Raw genomic sequence first — 27,704 nt, forward strand, 5'->3', positions numbered from 1 at the left:
AGAGGAAAATAATAATAAATATATTTGTTTTTCTTTTTTTTTTTTTAATAAATTGTTGAGGAACTCTATTTGTATATTTTTTTATTATTATTATTTTGCAATAGTGTTTTTCTTCTTCTGGTTTACATACATATATATATTTTTCTATAATTAAATGAGAAATTTGTTTTTAAAAGAAGTCTTTACATATATATATAATTAATTAATTAATTTAAAAAAAATAGAAATGTGTATAAAAAAAATGGAACAAATTTAAAGCATGCACAGCATACGAAATGATAATAAAGTTTTAAAATGTATGTTTTTTTATAAAATTTAATTTCATTATATAAAAAAAAAGAAAAATTAAAAAACAAAATGAAAAACTAAATAGGAGAAAAACTCCTTTACAATTTATAGTTTGCTTAAGGTTTACTTTCTTGTTTGTTATCCTTTTGTTGTTAAAAAAAATAAGAAAAAACAACAATAAAATAGAATAGAGAAAAATATATATCACATTATTATAAATTTAAGATAAAATTTTTTTTCTGTTTTACGGCAGACTATATAAACATCACAATTTTCTTGCTTTTATGCAAATATTTTGAAAGCAAACTGTAATTTCAGCATTTAGTTTTTTTTTATAGAATTTTTTTTGTGTTTTTTTCTTTATATAATAAAAATATGTTGTTGTTGTTGTTGTGTGGTTCTTCATTTCGTTTTTTCTTGATGATGATTCGTTTTAATTGTGTTGTTGTTGTTGTTGTGGTTTTATAACCTATGATTTATTAGATTGTTTAAGAAATAGTTTAAAATCTCTTTCAGTCTCCTCATCCATTTCAGGATCTAAATCAACATCATCATTATCATCATCGTCATTATCAGAAGAGGCAGCTGTATCAGCAGCTCCATTAGTTAAAAATTCACATTCTTCGGCGGTAATTTCACGACCATCGGGACCATAGAAAACAGGATCATCACTATCACGCAATGGTTGTGGAAGTTTTGATGTTTCAGGATCACCCAACGAATCAGCGCCTATAGCTTTACGTCCCCAGTTATTCTTTTGCAGTGAAATAACATTATTAGCCAAAGGATATTTGCCAGGATTTTGACAATTAATGGCATCCAATTTAGCAATAATCTCTTTCATTTCTGCAGCACAATCTGCTGTCAAATCGTAACCGGCCAATTTTAAAGTCAAACAAATGCAACGTATATTATCCTTATTATCCTCCATGGAAAGTAATTCTTTAAGAGAGAATACAATATTCTCAGCAATTAGATAAATACGTGAATCATCACCTCTTAGTTGCATATAAAGTTCAGCCAAAAAGAGTGCAGTTTCACGTACCTTAGCTTCTTGTTTATTCTGCATATATTCACGTACTTGTTGCTGATGAAAATCAAGTTTAAATTTGAGCAATGTATGGAATAAAGAATCCTTACTGGGATTTAACATATGCAATAGATTATACAGTTTAGCACCCATATAACGAAAATTGGGATTTTTAATCGATTCATCGAATATATCTTCCATGGCAATGGATAAAACATAATGATTATTTTCCATGCCATCGAAAATGGTAATGAAACGTGTGGCAACGCTATCGAATTGTCCAGGATTTTGATTAAGACATTGAATCACAGTTTGTAAATAATCCAAAGCAATATTTTCCATATCATTGGCACTTTCAGCTACAGCCGAGGCATTCGACTGTTGGTGGTATTGTTGTTGCTGCTGCTGCTGTTGTTGTTGTTGTTGCTGATAGTGATGATTATTACTGTAACGATTTTGATTGTGATGATGATGATGATGAGGTTGCTGCTGTTGATTGTGATGATTTTTATTATAACGATAATGATTATTTTGTTGATGATAACCCTGCTGTTGACCACTACCACTGGCACGTTGCTGTTGATAAAAACCATCACCACCGCTGCTACCACTACCACCACCACCACCACGTCCTCCACCATTATTACTGTTACGTAAACGATCCTGAACAGTTGAAATATTCATAGAGCCCATTTGAGCATTAATATTTTGTGTAGATTGTTGATATTGTTGATTACCATAACCATTGGAATAGGATTGCTGCTGTTGTTGTTGTTGTTGTTGCTGTTGGTACGATGATGGCTGCTGCTGTTGTTGTTGTGGCTGTTGGTATTGTTGATAGTTCTTTTGTATATACTGCATCTGATGTTTCTGTAAGCGTTCTTGTACATTATGTGGCATAACATTTCCGTAACGTGGTACAAATTCGACCGCATAAACCGAAAGTCTAGAAGATGGAGCTGCTGCTTCAGGATGATATGTTTTTGGTGGCCTTAAGGGTTTTAATTCCTCATCTGGACTGTACATAGCACGTCCTGGTGTAATCTCCATTGTTTACTGCTGTTTTCTCTCGCTTCTTATTGAGATGGAAACTGTAGATAGAACAAAATAAATAGAATATTTAGAATAATTAAAGTTGCAAAATAAAGAAATGATTTATTCATAGCTACATTATGAAACTTTTATAGCTCTAGAAATACTAATCTGTCCACTAATTTGTTTTCTCTCTTTCGGAGAATGATACACAGTACTTATGACAAATGTTTAATTAATTTATTTATTCATTCATTTAAGAGTTATAAAGAAATTTTGAATTTTATATATAAATTATTTGAACATTTATAACATTTTGTTGTTATATACGTTTGTTCTATGTCGAGAATATTCATTATTGACCATTAAATATACTACTGGTATTCATTATTTTTACTGAATATTTTCTTGCATATAACTTGGATTCGAAAACAGGTTCTAGTTCAGTTCCTGTTCAGTTCTAGTTCAGTTCTAGTCCAGTTCTAGTTCAGTTCTAGTTCAGTTCTAGTTCAGTTCTAGTTCAGTTCTAGTTCAGTTCTAGTTCAGTTCTAGTTCAGTTCTAGTTCAGTTCTAGTTCAGTTCTAGTTCAGTTCTAGTTCAGTTCTAGTTCAGTTCTAGTTCAGTTCTAGTTCAGTTCTAGTTCAGTTCTAGTTCAGTTCTAGTTCAGTTCTAGTTCAGTTCTAGTTCAGTTCTAGTTTAGTACTTCATATTGCTCTTATTCTCTAAAAAATAGACGTCAACATTTTTAAATTGATCTGAAACGTTTAAATAACTGATCCATGAGTTCACATTTTGGTTTCCCTGGTGTTAAGTCTTGTATTTGTAGTGAATACCACTAATTTTTATTATTATTTTTCTTTCTCTAATTTTATAACCTTGTTTAATTAATTGAATGTATATACATACATATGTATACACGCATTTTTAATATATAATTGGTGATGCATACAGTTTGTGGTTGAGACATAATAGTAATTAACTCTAGATTTATATAAAAATAAGTAGTTTTTCAGTTAAAATATGTAATTTATATGAATAATGCAAAATTAGGTTTTTATATAATCGCAAGACTTCAATAGTCGAACATTTGTGTGATAAAAACACGAACATTTTCTACAAAGCGATTTTAATTGATATTTCAAGTGAAGTTTTAGATTATATACATAATAATAATTTTAGACATAAACTAGAACTAACCTAGAACTGAACTAGAACTGAACTAGAACTGAACTAGAACTAAACTAGAACTGAACTAGAACTGAACTAAAACTGAACTAGAACTGAACTAGAACTAAACTAGAACTGAACTAAAACTGAACTAGAACAGAACTAGCACAGAACTAGAACAGAACTAGAACTGAAATAGAACAGAACTAGAACTGAACTAGAACTGAACTAGAACTGAACTAGAACTGAACTAGAACTGAACTAGAACTGAACTAGAACTGAACTAGAACTGAACTAGAACTGAACTAGAACTGAACTAGAACTGAACTAGAACTGAACTAGAACTGAACTAGAACTGAACTAGAACTGAACTAGAACTGAACTAGAACTGAACTAGAACTGAACTAGAACTGAACTAGAACTGAACTAGAACTGAACTAGAACTGAACTAGAACTGAACTAGAACTGAACTAGAACTAGAACTGAACTATAACTGAACTAGACCTGAACTAGTACTGAACTAGAACCGAACTAGAACTGAACTAAAACATAACTGGAACTAAACTTGAACTGAACTAAAACTAGACCTGAACTAAATCGGAACTAGAAGTGAACTGAACTAGTAGTGAACTAGAACTGAACCAGAACTGAACTAGAACTGAACCGGAACTAAACTAGAACTGAACTAGAACTAAACTAGAACTGAACTAGAAAAGAACTGAACAAGAATTGAACTGGAACTCAACTAGTACTTAACTAGAAGTTAACTAGATCTGAAATAGAGCTGAACTAAATGTCTGTTCAAATTGTGATCCTGAAAATATCGTCAGAAAATAGTTTTAAACAAACTTGCGAAGAAACAGACCCTTCTCAAGAAGGTGAAATGAATGCATGAAGAAGATTATATGTAAATAAATGTAGCTCGTTAATGAAGCAAGCACAGTTTTGTAACAACAGTAACTAAATCTTCCTGCTATTTGTTCGATATAGATTTTTTTTTCTTTCGATGCTAATGAGTAATAGGGTATTTTAAAGATTTTCACTTTATGCCATGTAAACGTGCAAGAAAATTGTTTTAGAGAACAAAATGCCAAAAATAATAATAAAATATACCTTGTAATTAACTCCGCCAGTTTTTCACTTTTACACAAAGGCCGGCCCCAAAAACTTGAAAGTTAACTTTTTAAGGAGTATTTTAAACACAATAGACTTTGTTTTTAGTACAATGCAGAAAAGTTTGTTAAATGCTTAAAAAGTTCCATTTAAATATTCAAACTGTTAAACAATGCTATGACATTTATAAAAATATACACAAAACTAATTTAACAGCTGAATTATTTCAATACAATAAAAATGTATTAATTGACCATAAATAAACATAAATAAAAAAATATGACAAAAAGCAAGAAAACTTAAAAAACTGTATGTATGGATGTAAGTGCAATTATATAAAAATTTAAGAAATTATAAATTCAAAACACACAACAAATACACCAAAAAAACTTAAATTGTATAGGGTAAATGTACCAATAGTCGGCAGTTTAACTTTTTTCTCTTTTTCAAACTATCCCCCTAAAGAGTCGGTAATTGTTATTACGATGATTTTTAGTTATTTCAAACTGAACTAGAACTGAACTAGAACTGAACTAGAACTGAACTAGAACTGAACTAGAACTGAACTAGAACTGAACTAGAACTGAACTAGAACTGAACTAGAACTGAACTAGAACTGAACTAGAACTGAACTAGAACTGAACTAGAACTGAACTAGAACTAGAACTGAACTATAACTGAACTAGACCTGAACTAGTACTGAACTAGAACCGAACTAGAACTGAACTAAAACATAACTGGAACTAAACTTGAACTGAACTAAAACTAGACCTGAACTAAATCGGAACTAGAAGTGAACTGAACTAGTAGTGAACTAGAACTGAACCAGAACTGAACTAGAACTGAACCGGAACTAAACTAGAACTGAACTAGAACTAAACTAGAACTGAACTAGAAAAGAACTGAACAAGAATTGAACTGGAACTCAACTAGTACTTAACTAGAAGTTAACTAGATCTGAAATAGAGCTGAACTAAATGTCTGTTCAAATTGTGATCCTGAAAATATCGTCAGAAAATAGTTTTAAACAAACTTGCGAAGAAACAGACCCTTCTCAAGAAGGTGAAATGAATGCATGAAGAAGATTATATGTAAATAAATGTAGCTCGTTAATGAAGCAAGCACAGTTTTGTAACAACAGTAACTAAATCTTCTGCTATTTGTTCGATATAGATTTTTTTTTCTTTCGATGCTAATGAGTAATAGGGTATTTTAAAGATTTTCACTTTATGCCATGTAAACGTGCAAGAAAATTGTTTTAGAGAACAAAATGCCAAAAATAATAATAAAATATACCTTGTAATTAACTCCGCCAGTTTTTCACTTTTACACAAAGGCCGGCCCCAAAAACTTGAAAGTTAACTTTTTAAGGAGTATTTTAAACACAATAGACTTTGTTTTTAGTACAATGCAGAAAAGTTTGTTAAATGCTTAAAAAGTTCCATTTAAATATTCAAACTGTTAAACAATGCTATGACATTTATAAAAATATACACAAAACTAATTTAACAGCTGAATTATTTCAATACAATAAAAATGTATTAATTGACCATAAATAAACATAAATAAAAAAATATGACAAAAAGCAAGAAAACTTAAAAAACTGTATGTATGGATGTAAGTGCAATTATATAAAAATTTAAGAAATTATAAATTCAAAACACACAACAAATACACCAAAAAAACTTAAATTGTATAGGGTAAATGTACCAATAGTCGGCAGTTTAACTTTTTTCTCTTTTTCAAACTATCCCCCTAAAGAGTCGGTAATTGTTATTACGATGATTTTTAGTTATTTCAATTATGTGTTTAGTTAAGTTTTAGATCTATTTAACTTTTTTGAAAAACAAATAACTAGTTTTTAGTAATTTGTAAATTTTGTTAAAAACTCCACATTTTCCAATAGTCGGCACCAGTGTTCCTAAGTTCGACAAAAAATGTCCCTATAGTCGGCAGTAGATTTGTTGTTTAAAAAAAGCATATTTATTTATAGAAAAAAGTGATATATACACAATTTTCCAAAGAAAATATTTAATTAAATTTTTTCTATAGAAATAATTTTAATAATATCGTTTTTTCTGTAGAAAAATATGTTATAAAACATAATTATAATTGTAATAAGTATACATAATAACATTTTTTTCTATAGAAAAAGAGTTATACATGCAATTTTCTGTACAATATTTTATTTTTTGTTAGAGAAAAAAGTAATTTTTATAGGGGAAAGTGTTATATGTACTGTTTTTTAAAGAAAATTTTTATAAAAATATAGGAAAAAATTTAACATAAGTTTCGTAGAGGATATTATAATAAGAACACTTTTCTATAGAAAAAATTGTCATACTGGGAATTTTTCTATATAAAAAAAAATGTTATACTCATATTTTTTTTGTAAAAGCACAGTTAAGAAGCAATTTTGTTAGAAAAAAAATTCAATATGCAAATTTTTAATAGAAAAAACTGTTATACACAATTTTTTGTATAGAAAATTATATTCTGTAGTAAAAAATTGTAATCTTCTGTAGAAAAAGCTATTATAGAAGTAATTTTCTATAGAAAAAAAGGGTATACACACAATTTTTCATAGAGAAAACTGATATACACATAATTTTTTGTATCAAAAATTGTATAACATAAAATTTTCTATAGAAAAAAATTGTATACACATAAATTCTTATAGAAACAAATAGAAACAAATTTTGTACAATCAATTTTCTATAGAGGAAATTGTAATATACTAAATTTTTATAGAGAAGTGTTATACATAAATTTTTTTACAAAAATAACTGTTATACATATAATTTTTGAAGAGAAAATTGTTATATAGAAATTTTTCATAGTAATATACCCAATTTTCTATAGAGAAATAATAAATATTAGAGTGCCGACTATAGAATACGTATGATCGAACTTAATACCCAGTAGTCGGCACCCCTATGCCGACAATAAGAATTCATAAAAAATTGTGTTCTAATGGCGGCAGCGATTAAAATTACAAAAAAATATATTTTTAACTAACTTTTTCACTTTAAATTGAATATTTCAACTGTTTTCTTTCATTTAAATCAATTTTTGTCAAATAAATCATTTAATTTCATATAAATATTCACTTGTTTAAGGTGGCACCAAAACTAAATTTTTTTTAAGAAAACTGACAGTACTACAAATGCTGCAAAGCTGTCACTAAATAACGTCAAATATAGAGGAAATTAGTAATCCTACTTAAATTTACTCATTTCATAAAGCAAAAAGACCATATTTTCTATGAAATATATATCAAACCTTAATAAATTTGTACAGCTTTTCTTATTTATTTACATTTTTATGCAAAAGATGCCGACTACTGGGTGATGCCGACATTAGGTGCATTTACCCTAGATACTTTTTATTTAAATTTAAAAAAATACTATGCTCCTCGCTAGAGCAATGGCGTGGCTTAAAAAAAAAACCAACAAAAAAGTCTACATATAATATTTAGAGAAATTTAACAAAAAAAAAACAAAAATACAAGTTATGCATATGTATGTACACATGTATATAAGCGCTTTACTTTGTCAGTAAATAAAAATACAAGGCTGGCTTGTTATGGAACCCATTTTGGAGCATCATTTTATATAAAAAGTTTTTTTTTACCATTTTGTTACGCACCTTTTTGTTTTTGTTTTCCTTTCGAATTTGTTGTCCAATATGTTTTATTGTTTTATTTTTTTTTCACTTTACTTAAATTCGTTCGTTTTTTTCAGCTGGTTGTTTTTGTTGCTTGCTTTCTTTCTTCTTTATTTTGTTGCGTTGTCACTTTTTTCCGTTTCAAGTAAATCGTGCTCTTAAAATACACAAACTGCTGTTTTTTTCTCTCTCTTCTTTGAAAACTTAAAAAAACTCTTAAATTTTTACCCTTTTTTATTGGAGAATTTGCACACAAAAAAAAACACGAGTGAAATTATTTTCAAAAGATTTTTTGGGGGTTATATATTATATATGTTAAAAATGCACACACACACACTTTTCTATTTAATGAAACACAAAGCCTGCAAATGAAAACAAAAGAAGATATATTTATTTAATTTTTTTAAAGCCTTTTATATATGTATAAAAAACTGAAAACTTGTTTGTTTGTTGTTGTTGCATTTTTTCTTCATATTTTTTGTGCTACTTTTTTTCATTTTCGTCATTACTTACCTTTTTCTTTAACAATGACTTCGTTAATTCAAATTGTAGTTGTTGTAGACGAACACAAAAAAAATTACCTATTTGCCAATTTTTCCAACTTAAATATTGTGAATATTTCCTTGAAATTCCTAGGAATTTTTGCTGAATTTCTTCGAAACACAGTTTAATTAGTAGAAATATCACAAATTTATTAATAAATAATTGAAATTTTCAATGAAAAATGTCAATTATTTTCACAAAAAAATCCGACAAATGAATTGTGTGCTGCTGAAGACGAGAGAAAATTTCTCACGAATGCAAGTTACAAAGTGCTACCAAGTTAGTTACATACAACAGTGCTGTTGCTTTTTTCAAAACAATCAAAAACGCTATTTTAACTGGAAATCATAAAACGCTACATATTACCAAATTACTGCCGGTCCACACGTGGAAACTTTTGATTTTCAAAAGTGTATTAGGAAAAAGTTTCCTAGTGTGGACCAGGTCTTACTTTGTGCCTTATTGATTTTGTGTGTGAGAAAAAGAGATAATTGTTATTCTTTCTTTTTCTCTCACACTCAAAAATCTAAAAATTCTCAAAAAACACTGTGTGAACAGAGACGTTTGAATTGCGTTCAAAGATGCAAAGACCTGGTTCACACTGGGAAATTTTTTTGGGAAACTTTTGATTTTAGTGTGTAAGAGAAAGAGAAAGAAATATCAAACATTTTTTTCTCTTACACACGAAATCAAAAGATTCTCAATAAAAGTTTCCCAGTGTGAACCAGGTCAAAACCAAAGCACAAAGTATACAGAGGTGTCACTTTTGACATTGAAACAGTCTTAAATTAGCTTTTGTTTGGTTAGAAGAGGTATTTAAAATACAGTTAAAAATCATTGAAATCGTTTTGTGCGAAAGAGAGAGAGAGAGTTTTTTGCTCGTGACGGCTCTGTGGCAAAAGTTAAAGTTTTAAAAATATTCAAAAAATAAACAAAAAGTATCAAAAATGATGTTCTATTGATTTTTATTACATATCTGATTTATATATATATATTAGTTCAATATTGCAAAAAATCTAAAAGAAAACATTTGAAGAACGAAAATGTACCAAAAGTATTTTTCTATATATTTTCATTAAGTCAAGATCAAAAAATACCTTTTGAGAACAATTTAATATCAAAAAGTCTCCTTTTATTTATTGGGGGCTTTAAGTCTAAATACGAATTTATGACAATTAAAAAATAACGATTTTTAAAAACCCACTTTTTAATTACTTAAATACAATTTTTAAAAGATAATAGAAAATTTAGCTAGCCTACAGACGATCTTAAGCCGCCGCCGAAATTTTCCGTGTCAATCGTCAACGCCGTTAATGAAAGTCGGCGCAGTATTCTGAAAACTGCTGGTCATTCAAAAATTAAGTTTTTTGTGCAAAGCTGTGCAAAAAAAATAAATTAAAAATTTCTACAAAACAACACTAATTGCCTTCAAAAAGGTTTATAAATAACACTTTAAAATATAAAAAATCAACTAATTGTCTCGATATTTTATAGTCATATTTTAAAAAATAGCAAAATGTTTGGTCGTCAAAGTGGTCTTAGCAGTAGCGGTGGTAGTGGTTCCAATTTGGTGGAATTTCGTGCCGGAAGAATGAATTTGATAGGCAAGATGGTGCATCCCGATACACGCAAAGGTTTAGTATATTTAACGCAAAGTGATGATGGCTTAATGCATTTCTGTTGGAAGGATCGTACCACTGGCAAAGTAAGTTGACAAAATTTGAACTAACTGCTTCAAGTGTTAAGTGTTTTATGTTCCTTGTTAAAGGTTGAAGATGATTTGATTGTATTTCCCGATGACTTTGAGTTCAAACGTGTAGAACAGTGCAAGACTGGTCGTGTTTATGTTTTGAAATTCAAGACCTCCAGTCGTCGTATGTTTTTCTGGATGCAGGAAACCAAAACTGACAAAGATGAAGAATTGTGCCGTCGTGTTAATGAAATTATGAATAATCCTCCTTCAGCCACTCGTGGCGGCCAGGATGGTGGTGATTTGCATTACATGTTAAATAACATGTCGCAGCAACAATTAATGCAGTTGTTTGGAGGCGTAGGACAAATGGGTGGTCTTAGCTCTTTGTTGGGTTCTATGAAGTAGGTTTATTTACAAGATTTCTATATGTTTATTTATTTATTTCTTTTAATAGCCGCTCTTCGGACAATTCTCGTACACCCAATCGCACTAGCACTAGCTCTGCTGGTGGCCTTTTAACCCCTGAAAATACATCCTCCGCCCCTCGTACCCCTTCGGCTCCAAAGGCTAAAGGCAGCAAGAGTGGTGGATCTTCAAGTGCCGATAATAATGGTGGCAACAGCGCTGGTTCCGGTAATTCAACAGCTGGTGGTAAGAAATCATCATCATCTAATATTTTCACACCCACCAATGCATTCCAATCCTACTTATCCAACCTCTCACCCGAAGCTGGCTCCGGTCGTTCACTCAACATTGATCTATCATCCGCTTTGGCTGGTTCCGAAATTGTCAACGATCTTATATCCGATCCCGAACGTGTCAACACTCTATCTGTTCACCTGCCCGAGACTGAAGATGCCGATGAGGATAAAAAGCAACAGATTAAAGACACCATAGCATCACCTCAATTCCAACAGGCCCTCTCCCTATTCTCGAATGCCTTGCAGTCGGCTCAATTGGGTCCCGTAGTCTCACAATTCGAACTTACCCCTGAAGCTGTGGCCGCCGCTTATTCCGGTAATTTGGAGGAGTTTGTTAAGGCTTTAGAAAAAGCTCTACCAGCTGGTGCTACTATGTCTTCGCCCACCAGCTCTAAAACTAAGGATTCCTCAGCCGAAGTCAAGAAGGAGGAAGAAGATAAGTCAGCTGAAAAGAAAGAATAGCTGTCGTGATTAATTGATTCATATGTTTCAAGTATAGACGCCAAAGTCGTCAATTATTCTTATCACATTGTATTGTTTTCTTTACTGTAATGTTTTTATTATGAAGCTATTCTAAATCTCATTCTCTGTGGTCTGAGATGTTATATATAGTAACAAACACTCATCATTCATTCATTCATACATATACAATATATATATTCATGAATTAGACTTTGCAAAAAAAGCTTTCTTTTCACTTTGCCTAATAAAAAATATTACAAAAAAACAAAAGAGAGAATATGTTTTTATAACAAAACAATTAGAAAGATAAGTTTTTATTTTACGAATAATTAGAATTGTCCAAATTGTCTTGTCTATAGTATTGTCTATAATCCAGACTAATTTAGTTCATTGGTTAGTCTATAGACAGTGACATCCGGTAGGTTAGTGTTCTAGTCTGGTAGACCGGAGGTGGTGGGTTCAATTCCCACCTGAGGCACTGGTTAAGGAGCGCACAACAGACCCGATAGAGGCCTAGGTGTATGTCTTCGGATTTGATGTACATCCTCCTTTCAAACTAACTAACTAGTCTATAGACATTCATCGGCTAGTCTACAGTGCATTCTAGATTTTCAAATATGTATCCTAGTCTTACTATGGTCTAGTATATAATATCTACAGTCTATAGTTTTGTCAATAATGTAGTCTATTATCTAGTGTATAGTTTAGCCAATAGTCTATTCTATAGTCTAATTATATTCGAATCTATAGTCTATTTATATTCTAGTCTTGCGTCTTTAATGAGGGGTTTTGGTTACATCGTGATGAACTGACAACTTTTCAACTGCAGGTCTTTGCAGTTGACCACCTTAGATCTAATATTTCTGTTCGATAGTGTTTAGTTTAGCCAATAGCCTATTTTATAGTCTAGTTAGCTTCCTTAACGAGTTGTTATCTTCTGGATTCCAAAAAGCGTACGTTTGTTTACATCGTGATAAATTAACAGTTTCTCAACTGCAGATCTTTGCTGTTGACAACCTTCGATGTAATATTTCTGTGTAAACTTGTTAGTTAGTCAGTCATTTAGTTAGTTATCTAATTAGTTAGTTAGATGGTTAGTCAGTTAGTTGGTTAGTTAGTTAGTTGGTTAGTAACTGCAGGTCTTTGCTGTTGACAACCTTAGATGTAATATTTCTGTCTAAACTTGTTAGTTAGTCAGTCATTTAGTTAGTTAGATAGTTATTTAATTGGTTAGGTAGTTAGTAAGCCATTTAATTAGTGGGCTAGTTAGTTAATTAGTAAGTAAGTTAGTTTGTTAATTAGTTATGGTTCAAAATTTGTTCTGTGCTCACTAGAATTTTTCAAAATTTGATAGAATTGTAATCTACATTTAACACTTTTAGCTTAGCCCAACTACAGTGTTCAAATTATTCTTGACATGCCCACTGTGGTAATGTGGATTATATAAATAGACTCCAATGAAATTTATGTTATTTTAAACATGGTAACCTTTTACCGTTAATAACAATTACCGCGAAATTATTAAAGAATTCTCTTTGGAGAAACAAAAATAATGAAACGTTTCCAAGAGCGCATTTCTACTACATTTCAATGAGTGTGAGTGAAATTATAAAATATAAAACTAAAGAGAAAACAAACAATGCCGAATAATAAACAATAATTAACAAAACAAATGAGAAACATACTTTTTTAGTAAACACAGCCATCCTTGTTTAACTACAAAAAGCCGCTATTAAGAAAGAAAAAAAACAACAACAACAACGGTTTTTATTCAATAATTTTGAATTATTGCTAGTCGTTGCTGCTAGCAGAGGCATAACATGCAATTAACAATTTGACGTACTGCGAAATATGCAAACACATTCACATACACACAGCACTACGTAAAAGATACATTTGCAAAAATAAAAAAAAAATTAACACACCGATAAAAAACTAACAAAATAATTCAAAAGAAAGAAGAAAACAAAAATATTCCAAAGATATTTCGAGAGATAGCGAGCGAGAGAGCGCACAATAAATAAATAGAAACCAAACAAAAATTTCCAGTAAGAAAAAGAGATGAGTAATTTAAAAACAAACAAATTCTCTTCTTCTCTGTGAGGAGAGTAATAAAATGTTATTGTTTTGTTTATAAACGATGCCTATGTAACTGACTGGAGGTGTTGATGGATTTTATATTCAAAATGGTACTAAGTGAAGGTATTGGTACTTTTAAAATGTTAGCTTCTTAGTAAAAGTACAAAACTATAAGAAAGGTCGGCAATCGTTATATAACTTGTTCTTCTTAATAAGACATCAGGATTAAATTTCGTTAATTCGAAGAAGAGACCCAACATCTCATAGAACACATGAAAGGCATGAGAACTATATACATATATAGCTAGCTAACTAAATAACTAACTAACTTACTAACGAACTAACTAACTAACTAACTAACTAACTAACTAACTAACAAACTATATACATATATAGCTAACTAACTACCTACCTAACTAACTAACTAACTAACTAACTAACTAACTAACTAACTAACTAACTAACTAACTAACTAACTAACTAACTAACTAACTAACTAACTAACTAACTAACTAACTAACTAACTAACTAACTAACTAACTAACTAACTAACTAACTAACTAACTAACTAACTAACTAACTAACTAAAAGTACAAAACTATAAGATAGGTAGGTAATCGTTATATAACTAGTTCTTATTAAGACATCAGGATCAAATTTCGTTAATTCGAAGAAAAGACCCAACATCTCATAGAACACATGAAAGGCATGAGAACTATATACATATATAGCTAGCTAACTAACTAACTAACTATATACATATATAGCTAACTAACTACCTACCTAACTAACTAACTAACTAACTAACTAACTAACTAACTAACTAACTAACTAACTAACTAACTAACTAACTAACTAACTACCTACCTAACTAACTAACTAACTAACTAACTAACTAACTAACTAACTAACTAACTAACTAAGTAACTAACTAATTAAGTAACTAACCAACTAACTAACTAACTAACTAACTAACTAACTAACTATCTAACTAACTTACTAACTAACTAACTAACTAACTAACTAACTATCTATCTATCTATCTATCTATCTATCTATCTATCTATCTATCTATCTATCTATCTATCTATCTATCTATCTATCTATCTATCTATCTATCTATCTATCTATCTATCTATCTATCTATCTATCTATCTATCTATCTATCTATCTATCTATCTATCTATCTATCTATCTATCTATCTATCTATCTATCTATCTATCTATCTATCTATCTAACTAACCAAATAACTTACAAACTAACTAACAAACTAACAATTTATTTTTTTCCCCAAAGGTACAAGTTTAAGTACTTTAAGGCCCCTTATGGCACATTTTTCAGAAGAAACAACAATGCACACCAACAAACATACTTCGTATATCCACATCCAACCATCCATCCCACTGTTTTGTTTTGATGGTGTGTAGCACTGAGTAGAGTAGGTATGGTGGGCACATTCATACATATTTACATACATACATATTGTGTGATACAACCAACAACAAGCTGAAATACATTTTTTGCAATGTATTGGACTTTTCTGTTTTAAAACGCAATAAACCTTGACAGGAAGCATACGCAAACAAATAATAACGTGTATTAACAAAATAAAAATAATAATAAAAAATAAAAATAAATATATATTTTAAAAATGATTACAGAAAAGTTTAATTTTCATAATAAAAACAAACAATTTTAAAACACACTAAAATTAAACAATATTTGTTTAAATTATAAAAAAATATATGTACCTTATAAATTATAAAAGAAAAATAAAATTTAATACATAATTTATGTATAATGTTTAATTATTACTAAAGTGTTGTATAGTGAAAAGTGAAATAAAAAAATTTTTGAAATAATTTCATTAAACTTTTATTAAAAAAAAAAATTCGCAAAAAACAAAAATTATGTTTATTTAAATAATTAAAAGGAAAATTCATCGTCATTATTATTATCATCATCATAACAAACACAGTGGTTAAATAAAAAAGAGAAGCTTTTTGCTGTTTGTTTTGTTATATCAATTGTAGGTTTGTTTGTATGTGTTTTTTTGTTGGTTTGATAAAGCTTACATTAATTTATTTAAAGTATAGAGAGTAAGTACAAATGTATAGATTATTTGTATATAAATTGTGTATATATTTACATATAACTACATACATATGTATGTATGTACGTTTGTACATAGTTGGAAACTACATACTCTCACTTTTCTTCGTCTTGTCCGTTTGTCATCTTGTTTTTCCACCGCTGTTGTTGTTGTAGTTATTAGTGAGTTAGGTGAGTGGGGTACCTTTTTTTGTGTTGTTTTCATTCCACTTCTATCAAAATATACAAAATAAAACAAGTAAGAAAGTAAAATTCATGAAGCTTGGTTAGAGAATACCCTACATCGGGGAATGGAATACTTTGTGTAATTTTCAAAACTATTTGAGTAGTAGAATAGTAGTATAGTAGTATAGTGAATAGACTAGACGCTAAACTTCTAAACAGACTGGTGAATGAAGTAGTGAGTAGATTAGTTCCCAAACTAATCAATAGGATAGTCCCTTAAGCCGGCTTTACACGATCACACATGTAATATGATATGTAAAAATTTTGTGTAGAAGAGTATGGATGGGATCGTCTAAACGCAATATGTAATAAAACCAAAACACATTTAGAGAGAATACGGATAGACGTATGGTTCTCTTCATTTTTTAAAATGATCTGAAAAACAGGCAGACCCCAGCAGTTCGACAAAGAGTCATTCCATACGAAAAAGACAGTAATTTCCACTAATAGTTAACCACCTGGATGATCGTAATTCGTATGTTTTGGGTCATTCGTCACGAATGTACCCTTTGTAATCGAGAATGAAGACAGTAGTCACTTTAGTGTCCCCTTTGTAAGCGGGAGCGGAGACAGTCGTCTCTTTACTGTCCTTAAGTAACCTAGAGATTATACTATTAAAAGTTGTTTTTTTTTGTACTTCCGAAAGTAGTTATTTTACCCATCTTTTGGAGAAATGATTATTACTTTCTACTAATATGCCACCATCTGGTGGACTCAAATTTATATCTTTTGGGTCAATCGTCACATTACTGTCCCATAGTATTCTGGAGAGTAGACACTTGAAATTTTCAAATTTTAGTTCCATTAATATCTTACCACCTGGCTGACTCCAATTCGTATGTTTTTGGTCTTTCGTCACAAATAAACTCTTTGTAATCGAGAATGAAGACAGTCGTCACTTTAGTGTCCCCTTTGTAAGCGAGAGCGGAGGCAATCGTCTCTTTACTGTCTCTTTGAAGGGTGTAGAGTGACGATTGACTTCCTCGTTGGACAAGCCCATTTTAAAATTGTCGGTCACCTGGGTAGTCAGGTGGCTAGGGGCCACCACAAGTGGCAGGTTAAATGGTCAGTTCGAGACTGTCCCGTCGAACTGCTGGGGCCGTATTTGATCAGGGATGTGTTTTTATGTAAACACATACAAAAAAGTGAAACAGCTGTTTCCATCTTATTTTATTATTGTTTTATACCAATCGTGTAAACTCAAAAAAATATATACGAATGGAATTTCATTTTACTTTTTCATTAGACTTTACGTACGTAAAGTGTGATCGTGTAAAGTGCCCTTTAACATGACACTTTATTCCTTCCTAGAATACTCAATAGAACAGTCATACAAATAATTTAAGAGATTAGGTAGGCCTTAGGATAATACTATTACTGGTTAATAGACTAGTATCTTAACTATCCAAAGAATAGTGAATAGATTGACTAGGCATTATATTAAATCTTTAACCAGTCTCCTGACTAATCCTAACAATAGTAAATAGAGTATTATAAAGACAAGTTCATATAGAAGCCCATAGGAAAGATCATAGACCAGTACATACAATTGTCCTTAGACTAGTTGAAAAAATACACCCTAAAATCGTTTAAGATTTGTTTATAGAATAGTCCAAAGAAGACTACATAGACTACACCATATCCAGGATAATTAGTTATAAAAGAGATTTTTGTAAAAGAAAATAACTCGAAACCAATGTTGAACAATATATCTGAGAGTTACAAACATCAGATCAAACACATTATACTCTTTTCAATTATAGTGCTTTGCAAACATTTTTTATATGGATGCATTTGTTGTGTTGTGCATTTTCGTGTTTGGCAAAAAAAAAAACGTCAACAACATTTTAGACTTTTTCTTTAAATATGTTTTTTTTTGCGTTCAAAACAAACCTTTATAGACTTGCATTAAACAGTGGGCTTGAAAAGTAAAAAAGCTGTTAAAAACGAATTAAGTAGTTGGTGAAAAATCTTGAATAAAGCTTACAACATTGACATTAAACAAAATGACTAATAACTGTGTGAACTTGCAATTTTTTGTTATGCAGCATTGTCAGGTTTTTCTTACAAAGGTCTAAAGCTATACGGTTGTTCGATCTTACAACGTTGGCATTAAAATGTGCAGAAAATTTCTAATAATAGTGTCAACTTACAAATTTTGCAAGACAAAATTTTCTGCAATGCTTTTTCTGACAACGTTATAAACTAAAAATAATATGTTCACACGATTGTTGGACATTTTTTGCACATTTTACTGATAACGTTGTAAGATCTGACAACCGTGTATACATAGCTTTAACTAACAATTTTCGTGTTGCTAAAAAGGTTTCATTCTGCTTTATAAACATTACATAACATTACTAGTAAAAGCTTTAAACTCAGATAACCCTGTGAACATAGTTTAAAAATTAAGAAAAAGATTTAAGAAGGAGTTGGCAACAGTTTTCTTATTTCCTTTATTTGACCTATTTCGCGGTAGACCTATTCGAACACAACATGGTGCATGGAAAATAGAGGTACTACTTAAACATCTTGAGGATTTATTTAAGAGCACTTTACACAATCACACTTTACGTACGCAAAGTCTTAAACATTAAGAAAGTGAGATGAAAACAGCTGTTTCACTTTTTTGTATGTGTTTACATAAAAAATACATCCGTGATCTAATGCAACTTGTTTCTTTCTTGAATCATTTGGTGAAATGAAGAGAGCCATACGACAATGTTTGATGGTTGCATAGACGATTTGACAGCTCATATTACATACTTGTAAGCTCGTGTAAAGCCGGCTTTAATAGCGACAAATAAGAAGAATTTTCAACTGTTTTATATCCTAGATTTAAAAATTAGAAAGATGTCTAATGCTTTAGTATTTGTCCAGAGCCAATCTTTTAGTATTTGTCCAGTGAAAAAGTATGAAAAATAAAAAAGAGAAAGATGTCTAATACTCTGGTATTTGTCCAAATATGACCATAATTCTATTTTATCGCTTAGAATTCTTTGATAATCTTAGGTGCCCGACTTATAAGGAATGTACAGTTTACCCCATTTATCACACATCGAATTTGATTATTTTTGATTTAAAATCTTTTTTTCAAATCTAGACCGTTTACATCTAATATTAGAACTAATTGTTCATGTGTAGTAATTAGATATTTTCACAATTTACCCAGCAGTTCGATGGGACAGTTCCGAACTGAACACTTAAACTACCACTTGTGGTGGCCGCTAGCCACCTGACTACCTAGGTGACCAACCATTTTAACATAGGGCTTGTCCTACGAGGAAGTCAATCGTCACTCTACACCTTACAAAGAGACAGTAAAGAAACGAATGTCTCCGCTCCCGCTTACAAAGGGGACACTAAAGTGACGACTGTCTTCATTCTCGATTACAAAGAGTTTATTTGTGACGAAAGACCAAAAACATACGAATTGGAGTCAGCCAGGTGGTAAGATATTAATGGAACTAAAATTTAAAAACTTCAAGTGTCTACCTTCCAGAATACTATGGGACAATAATGTGACGATTGACCCAAAAGTCAACTCAAATTTATGAGTCAACCAGATGGTGGCATATTAGTAGAAAGTACTTTCGGAAGTACAACAAAAAAACAAATTTTAAGAGTATAATCTCTAGGTTACTTGAGGACAGTAAAGAGACGACTGTCTCCGCTCCCGCTTACAAAGGGGACACTAAAGTGACGATTGTCTTCATTCTCGATTACAAAGGGTACATTCGTAACGAATGATCCAAAACATACGAATTACGATCATTCAGGTGGTTAACTATTAGTGGAAATTACTGTCTTTTTCGTATGCATTGACTCTTTGTCGAACTGCTGGGGTATCTATCTGTATCTGAAATTCTGAGAGCCGTATCGTTACAGTTAAATTGCAAAATGTACGATTATTTATGTAGTAACCGTACTCTATACTTGTACACATATAAATATACAGTTGTTGATAAAATAATAGCAGAATTAGCAAAATATTTATACAATATGTGTAATCTTTTGATAAGATTATGAAAAAATACTTACAAACCTACAATACAATAGTATGGTTCCCACAAATATACATATGTATATTCTGACACTTTTAAGATCATAAAAATAAGAAAGTAAATTATGAAATAATTTAAATAGTTGTCAATTTCGAAGAGGAAAAGTGCTATACTTTTCTTAATCACTATTTTTGAACAATTGATATTGTCCAATAATAAAGAACTCAAATTATAATATAGTGCAGTGTTAATATGTTAATTTATTTCAATATTTCTTCTTCTTGTTCTTCTTATTTTCAATAAAAGTCATCATACAAATCAGGAGAATTTCATATTAAATTGTACAAAGTGAAGTGAATTAAAATGATAACAAAAACACAAAAAAATAAAAGAAAATAAAATAAAAAAGAAAATATAACCTCAAAACATATTGTAAACCGCAAAAAAAATTGCACTGTGTTGCTGCAATGTTTTTTTATTATATAAAATAAAAATAAAAATACAAACATCTGTAGAAAAAAAAGTAAAATAAGTAAAACAAAAAATTAATTCAATATAATTTTGCTGTTATCGGGTTTAAATAAAAAGAAAATATACACTTCGTTATAAATATTGTAATCGTGTGTAAGTACAGTGTTGTTCGAAATTTTATTGAATAAAAATTGGAAATTTTCTATTTTGTGGTAAATTTTTAAAAAGACTCGTTAGAGTTTGTAAATGTCTTAAAAAAATTTCGAAAGTGTAATATGTAACTGACAGATTATTATTTCAATTAAATTTTGATTGAGTCGTAGTTAGTCTGTAGTACTGTCTATAGTTCAGCCTAGGATATAGTATATTATGTATTTTATACATTAGTTTAATCTATATTCTATAATCTAGACTATAGTATAGTGTATAGTCTAGTCTATAATCTAGTTTATAGTCTAGTCAACATTCCACTCAATAGTCTAGTCTATCGTTCAGTATATAGAATAGTAAATAGTCTAGTCTGTAGTTCAGTCAATTGCCTAGTCCATAGTCCAGTCAATAGCCTAGTCTATAGTCCAGTATATAGTCTAGTCTATAATTAACTCTATAGTCTAGTCAATAGTCTATTCTATAGTCTAGTCTTCAGTCTAGCTATTGTCTCGTTTATTGTCTAGTCTATAGTTAAGTATATAGTCTAGCCGATGGTCCAGTATATAGTCTAGTATATAGACTAGTCTATAGTCTATTCTATAGTATAGTCTATAGTCTAGTCTATATTCTAGTCTTTAGTCTAGTCTATTGTCTAGTCTATAGTATAGTTTTTGTCCAGTTTATAGTCTAGTCTATAGTCTAGTCTATAGTCTAGTCTATAGTCTAGTCTGTAGTCTAGTCTATAGTCTAGTCTATAGTCTAGTCTATAGTCTAGTCTATAGTCTAGTCTATAGTCTAGTCTATAGTCTAGTCTATAGTCTAGTCTATAGTCTAGTCTATAGTCTAGTCTATAGTCTAGTCTATAGTCTAGTCTATAGTCTAGTCTATAGTCTAGTCTATAGTCTAGTCTATAGTCTAGTCTATAGTCTAGTCTATAGTCTAGTCTATAGTCTAGTCTATAGTCTAGTCTATAGTCTAGTCTATAGTCTAGTCTATAGTCTAGTCCATAGTCTAGTCTATAGTCTAGTCTATAGTCTAGTCTATATTCTAGTCTATAGTCTAGTCTATAGTCTAGTCTATAGTCTAGTCTATAGTCTAGTCTATAGTCTAGTCTATAGTCTAGTCTATATTCTAGTCTATAGTCTAGTCTATAGTCTAGTCTATAGTCTAGTCTATAGTCTAGTCTATAGTCTAGTCTATAGTCTAGTCTATAGTCTAGTCTATAGTCTAGTCTATAGAGTAGTCTATAGTCTAGTCTATAGTCTAGTCTATAGTCTAGTCTATAGTCTAGTCTATAGTCTAGTCTATAGTCTAGTCTATTAGTCTAGTCTATAGTCTAGTCTTAGTCTAGTCTATAGTCTAGTCTATAGTCTAGTCTATAGTCTAGTCTATAGTCTAGTCTATAGTCTAGTCTATAGTCTAGTCTATAGTCTAGTCTATAGTCTAGTCTATAGTCTAGTCTATAGTCTAGTCTATAGTCTAGTCTATAGTCTAGTCTATTAGTCTAGTCTATAGTCTAGTCTAGTCTATAGTCTAGTCTATAGTCTAGTCTATAGTCTAGTCTATAGTCTAGTCTATAGTCTAGTCTATAGTCTAGTCTATAGTCTAGTCTATAGTCTAGTCTATAGTCTAGTCTATAGTCTAGTCTATAGTCTAGTCTATAGTCTAGTCTATAGTCTAGTCTATAGTCTAGTCTATAGTCTAGTCTATAGTCTAGTCTATAGTCTAGTCTATAGTCTAGTCTATAGTCTAGTCTATAGTCTAGTCTATAGTCTAGTCTATAGTCTAGTCTATAGTCTAGTCTATAGTCTAGTCTATAGTCTAGTCTATAGTCTAGTCTATAGTCTAGTCTATAGTCTAGTCTATAGTCTAGTCTATAGTCTAGTCTATAGTCTAGTCTATAGTCTAGTCTATAGTCTAGTCTATAGTCTAGTCTATAGTCTAGTCTATAGTCTAGTCTATAGTCTAGTCTAGTCTATAGTCTAGTCTATAGTCTAGTCTATAGTCTAGTCTATAGTCTAGTCTATAGTCTAGTCTTAGTCTAGTCTATAGTCTAGTCTATAGTCTAGTCTATAGTCTAGTCTATAGTCTAGTCTATAGTCTAGTCTATAGTCTAGTCTATAGTCTAGTCTATAGTCTAGTCTATAGTCTAGTCTATAGTCTAGTCTATAGTCTAGTCTATAGTCTAGTCTATAGTCTAGTCTATAGTCTAGTCTATAGTCTAGTCTATAGTCTAGTCTATAGTCTAGTCTATAGTCTAGTCTATAGTCTAGTCTATAGTCTAGTCTATAGTCTAGTCTATAGTCTAGTCTATAGTCTAGTCTATAGTCTAGTCTATAGTCTAGTCTATAGTCTAGTCTATAGTCTAGTCTATAGTCTAGTCTATAGTCTAGTCTATAGTCTAGTCTATAGTCTAGTCTATAGTCTAGTCTATAGTCTAGTCTATAGTCTAGTCTATAGTCTAGTCTATAGTCTAGTCTATAGTCTAGTCTATAGTCTAGTCTATAGTCTAGTCTATAGTCTAGTCTATAGTCTAGTCTATAGTCTAGTCTATAGTCTAGTCTATAGTCTAGTCTATAGTCTAGTCTATAGTCTAGTCTATAGTCTAGTCTATAGTCTAGTCTATAGTCTAGTCTATAGTCTAGTCTATAGTCTAGTCTATAGTCTAGTCTATAGTCTAGTCTATAGTCTAGTCTATAGTCTAGTCTATAGTCTAGTCTATAGTCTAGTCTATAGTATAGTCTAGTCTCTAGTAGTCCTAAGTAGTCTATAGTCTAGTCTATAGTCTAGTCTATAGTCTAGTCTATAGTCTAGTCTATAGTCTAGTCTATAGTCTAGTCTATAGTCTAGTCTATAGTCTAGTCTATAGTCTAGTCTATAGTCTAGTCTATAGTCTAGTCTATAGTCTAGTCTATAGTCTAGTCTATAGTCTAGTGTATAGTCTAGTCTATAGTCTAGTCTATAGTCTAGTCTATAGTCTAGTGTATAGTCTAGTCTATAGTCTAGTCTATAGTCTAGTCTATAGTCTAGTCTATAGTCTAGTCTATAGTCTAGTCTATAGTCTAGTCTATAGTCTAGTCTATAGTCTAGTCTATAGTCTAGTCTATAGTCTAGTCTATAGTCTAGTCTATAGTCTAGTCTATAGTGTAGTCTATAGTCTAGTCTATAGTCTAGTCTATAGTCTAGTCTATAGTCTAGTCTATAGTCTAGTCTATAGTCTAGTCTATAGTGTATAGTCTATAGTCTAGTCTATAGTCTAGTCTATAGTCTAGTCTATAGTCTAGTCTATAGTATAGTCTATAGTCTAGTCTATAGTATAGTCTATAGTATAGTCTATAGTCTAGTCTATAGTATAGTCTATAGTATAGTCTATAGTCTAGTCTATAGTCTAGTCTATAGTCTAGTCTATAGTATAGTCTATAGTCTAGTCTATAGTCTAGTCTATAGTCTAGTCTATAGTCTAGTCTATAGTATAGTCTAGTCTATAGTCTAGTCTATAGTATAGTCTAGTCTATAGTCTAGTCTATAGTCTAGTCTATAGTATAGTCTAGTCTATAGTCTAGTCTATAGTCTAGTCTATAGTCTAGTCTATAGTATAGTCTAGTCTATAGTCTAGTCTATAGTCTAGTCTATAGTCTAGTCTATAGTATAGTCTAGTCTATAGTCTAGTCTATAGTCTAGTCTATAGTCTAGTCTATAGGCTGGTCTATAATCTAGTCTATAGTCTAGTCTATAGTCTAGTCTATAGTCTAGTCTATAGTCTAGTCTATGGTCAAGTCTATAGTCTAGTCTATAGTCTAGTTTAAAGTCGAGTCTATTGTATAGTCTATAGCCGAGTCTATAGTCTAGTCAATAGTCTTGTGTATAGTCTAGCCTTGCCTATAGTCAGTCTATAGTCTAGTTTATAATCTAGTGTATAGTCTAGTCTAGTCTATAGTCAGTCTATAGGTTGTCTAATGTCTAGTCTATAGTCTATGGATTAGTCTAGTATAGTCCGCTCTATAGTCTAGTTTATGGACCAGAAATATGTTAAACCAATTTTTATTTAATATATTTTGATCGACACTGTGTTTTCTGACTGAATGTTCATGTATCAAGTACTCATATTTATCGTGTTATAAAAAATATCGTTGTTATTGTGATTTTCCATAGTTTACTATAGTACAATCTTCTCGTATATATTTATATACATATATTATCATAAATCGCTAAACGAGTTGAAAAGCAAAGTCAACAAACCGAAAACCCACCAACAAACCCAAAACAAACTGAAGAAAATATAAAATGCACAAATACAAACACAACTAAATACACTGAAACACACACATACAAACATTTATGTATGTAAGAAATAGTATATGTGTATGTAATCCGTTACTGCGCACCTTATTGTTATTATTATTAATATTATGCCTGTAAGCCCTTTTTAAACATTAAAAAAACAATAAAGTTTTGAATAAAAACGCAGTTTATCGCTTTCCATATCAGTTGTGACCATATATTAGCAACATTTCCACAGCATTTGGCAACAATGTTGATAAAATTTATACAAAACAATGGAACCTGCAAATGCATGCTTAATGTCACGAAATTAATGAGAAATTAAAATTGAATGCAACAATAATCACATTTATATTTCTGCTGATTAAACGCAATCAAGAATCAAATTGTTTGAAATTGTGTCAGAGAAAAAGACAAAAAAATTGTTTGGAAAACATTTTTTAATTTAAAAGGTAAGACTTTAAATTATATTTAATACTGATTTATCTCGAAATATAGTCTTTAGTCTAGTCTATTTTGTTGTCCAAAGTATAGTCTATAGTATATTTTAAGGTCTAGTCTGTAGTCTATAGTCTCGTCTATAGTCTAGTCTATAGTCCAGTCAATAGCCTAGTCTATAGTCCAGTATATAGTCTAGTCTATAGTTGTCAAAGTGATAACGATTGTTATTAAAATGATACCGATCGTTGTTAAAATAAGAACTAGGTGTTAATCAAATTTTATACACATTTGTTGTTATAACATTAACATAGGAAAACGCCCGTAAAGAAGTCTCTCACTTCAAATGTGATAGGGTCAAACATATGCATTTAGTACATTTTGTGTACCGGTGTCTACATCGTTGATATCGATATAAAAAGGTCCTTTAGAAACCCTGACGAATGTAGAGCCTTACAAGCTTTCTAGCGATGTGAAAAGCGACGCAAATGATACGAAATTTTACCGATTTACTGACTCTTTTATCTTGATTGTCAAGCTGCTCTTGAAGAAATATTCAGAGTTAGGAGCATTATGGGATAGTTTACTGTTAAACATGGTAATGAAATTGCGGCTAAACTAGCTTCATAAGATTCAAACCTTAATATAGATGATCTGATTGTCTTGGTAAAACCAATCATCTATCACTATTATAGGTAGATATTCGGGAAAGAGCGTGAGATCATGTGTGGTCTACAAAGAACTTATTGGAATAGATATAAATAGTCTGATGATGCTGATAGGAATGCTTATGTGGTATTGCTCAGATATCGTCTATATAGTAAATGGGACGTTAATATCCAGAATCTTAGGATGTATTGACAGGGAAATGGTTCCCATGACGAAATGGGAAAATGGGACGTTAATATACCGGGCTATTGCATGTTATGCAATCCTAGAATCCAGAATCGTAGGATGTATTGACTGGGAAATGGTTCCCATGACGAACTGGGGAAATTGCGTGACTTAACCTGAGCAGTCTAGTAAGTTTTATCAGGGAAACTAGTCACTTCATTAACTAGGTGTCATAGGGGGAATTAGATTTTCTTACATTTCTTTCTTAGGAAATCTGGGTTAAAACCTTTTGGAAATCGACCTGGATCCATCTTCCCTTTAACTATGTTCTTTTTTGCTTTTCTGGTGTTTTGTTTCTTCAACTTTGGATCTTCACTTTCTTCGAAGAGAATTATAATGGACCTTATAGTCTTCGAGTGGTGTTACACCTATTGTGGTGAGTAACACTTATTATGCTAAACATTAGTGCCTGCATCAACTCTGTAAAAACCATGTGTGGATTTCAGAATATGAGATCATTCGGAAATATTTCAGACATTCCTATTATTTAAGGAATAATAACTTATTGGATTTTTATTTTCCTCCTGATTTTATTCTCCTCTGATTAAAGTTATCATTGAGTTGTTCGAGATATTGTACGGATTATTTCCAATAAATATCAATGGACTAAGCCTAACTTATAATAGACCAATGTACAATTTTTTAACAATAGGTCAGAGAATTGTTAGCATTTGGTACTAATAGATTTAGTCTTCTTATGCTTCTAATATCCTTACAAGGGTTCCATAAATCGTCTTTTAAATAATCGAACAAACGGCTATTTTGTCGAAAAAAGTCGAAGTCGACTAATTTGTTCCAAAAAAGTCGATAACTCGACTATGGTCTAAAAGTCGGAAAGTCAAAATAGTCGGAAATAGTCAAAAAGTCGAATAAAGTCGGAAATAGTCAAAAAGTCGAATAATGGAAATAGTCGAAAAGTCGACTTTTTGTTTTAACTATAGAACCCTAATCTTTACCTAACCTATAATGCCAATTGACCAAAATAAGAACATATGGCTTAAAAAGAGCATACTGATAATACATTTAAAATAATTAACATTTCTTTTACATAATATTGGACTTATAACATTAAAGATATGCAAGGACAAATTTTGACAATATAATCAAACAACTGACACCATACACTACCCTATCAACTAGCTCCTTAAATATGACGGCAGGAGAAAGAAGACACAAAAACACAGACAGAAAAATTTCCAAAAAAAAAAAACGAAAACCAATTTCAAAATAAATAACGAAGTAATGAACGAGTTACTAAAACTAGTAAATGACATTTATAACTCTCCCTTTTTACCGGTCGTGCACGACAAAAATATATTCAATACCAACACAATTGTGTTATGCTACAAATATA

General features: G+C 30.7%; 3 protein-coding genes across 8 annotated transcripts in view; 2 read left to right on the forward strand and 1 right to left on the reverse strand.

The window, feature by feature from the left end:
- Positions 1-368: 368 nt before the first annotated feature.
- Positions 369-9,099, reverse strand: LOC111674571 (polyadenylate-binding protein-interacting protein 1). Of its 2 annotated transcripts, XM_023435212.2 has the most exons (3): positions 8,810-9,099; positions 8,279-8,658; positions 369-2,409 (listed from the first exon to the last, which is right to left on the reverse strand). In XM_023435212.2, exon 3 carries the CDS (start codon positions 2,366-2,368, stop codon positions 758-760), a length of 1,611 nt encoding a protein of 536 aa, XP_023290980.2. In that variant the 5' UTR covers positions 2,369-2,409; positions 8,279-8,658; positions 8,810-9,099; the 3' UTR covers positions 369-757. The 2 variants fall into 2 exon arrangements, with proteins under 2 accessions (XP_023290980.2, XP_023290981.2); XM_023435213.2 differs by lacking the exons at positions 8,279-8,658; positions 8,810-9,099 and adding an exon at positions 4,631-4,786.
- A 1,018-nt stretch (positions 9,100-10,117) lies between these two features.
- On the forward strand, positions 10,118-11,964 carry LOC111674595 (proteasomal ubiquitin receptor ADRM1 homolog). 2 transcript variants are annotated; one of them, XM_023435250.2, is made up of 5 exons: positions 10,119-10,275; positions 10,334-10,544; positions 10,608-10,933; positions 10,987-11,183; positions 11,262-11,964. In XM_023435250.2, the coding sequence occupies exons 2-5, from the start codon at positions 10,356-10,358 to the stop codon at positions 11,693-11,695; spliced, it is 1,146 nt and encodes a 381-aa protein (XP_023291018.2). In that variant the 5' UTR covers positions 10,119-10,275; positions 10,334-10,355; the 3' UTR covers positions 11,696-11,964. The 2 variants fall into 2 exon arrangements, with proteins under 2 accessions (XP_023291017.2, XP_023291018.2); XM_023435249.2 differs by having other exon boundaries at positions 10,118-10,275; positions 10,987-11,964.
- A 3,783-nt stretch (positions 11,965-15,747) lies between these two features.
- LOC111674627 (protein argonaute-2) overlaps positions 15,748-27,704 on the forward strand; it is a 38,053-nt gene continuing 26,096 nt past the window's right edge. The window contains exons 1-3 of one of the 4 annotated variants that reach the window (XM_046955797.1): positions 15,748-15,804; positions 20,423-20,740; positions 24,890-25,470. The gene's annotated coding sequence lies outside the window, so the exon portion shown is untranslated. The other 3 variants (XM_046955798.1, XM_046955799.1, XM_046955801.1) reach the window with 3 other exon arrangements.

The sequence above is a fragment of the Lucilia cuprina genome, chromosome 6 (assembly GCF_022045245.1).
Source record: "Lucilia cuprina isolate Lc7/37 chromosome 6, ASM2204524v1, whole genome shotgun sequence".
NCBI classification, from domain to species: domain Eukaryota; kingdom Metazoa; phylum Arthropoda; class Insecta; order Diptera; family Calliphoridae; genus Lucilia; species Lucilia cuprina.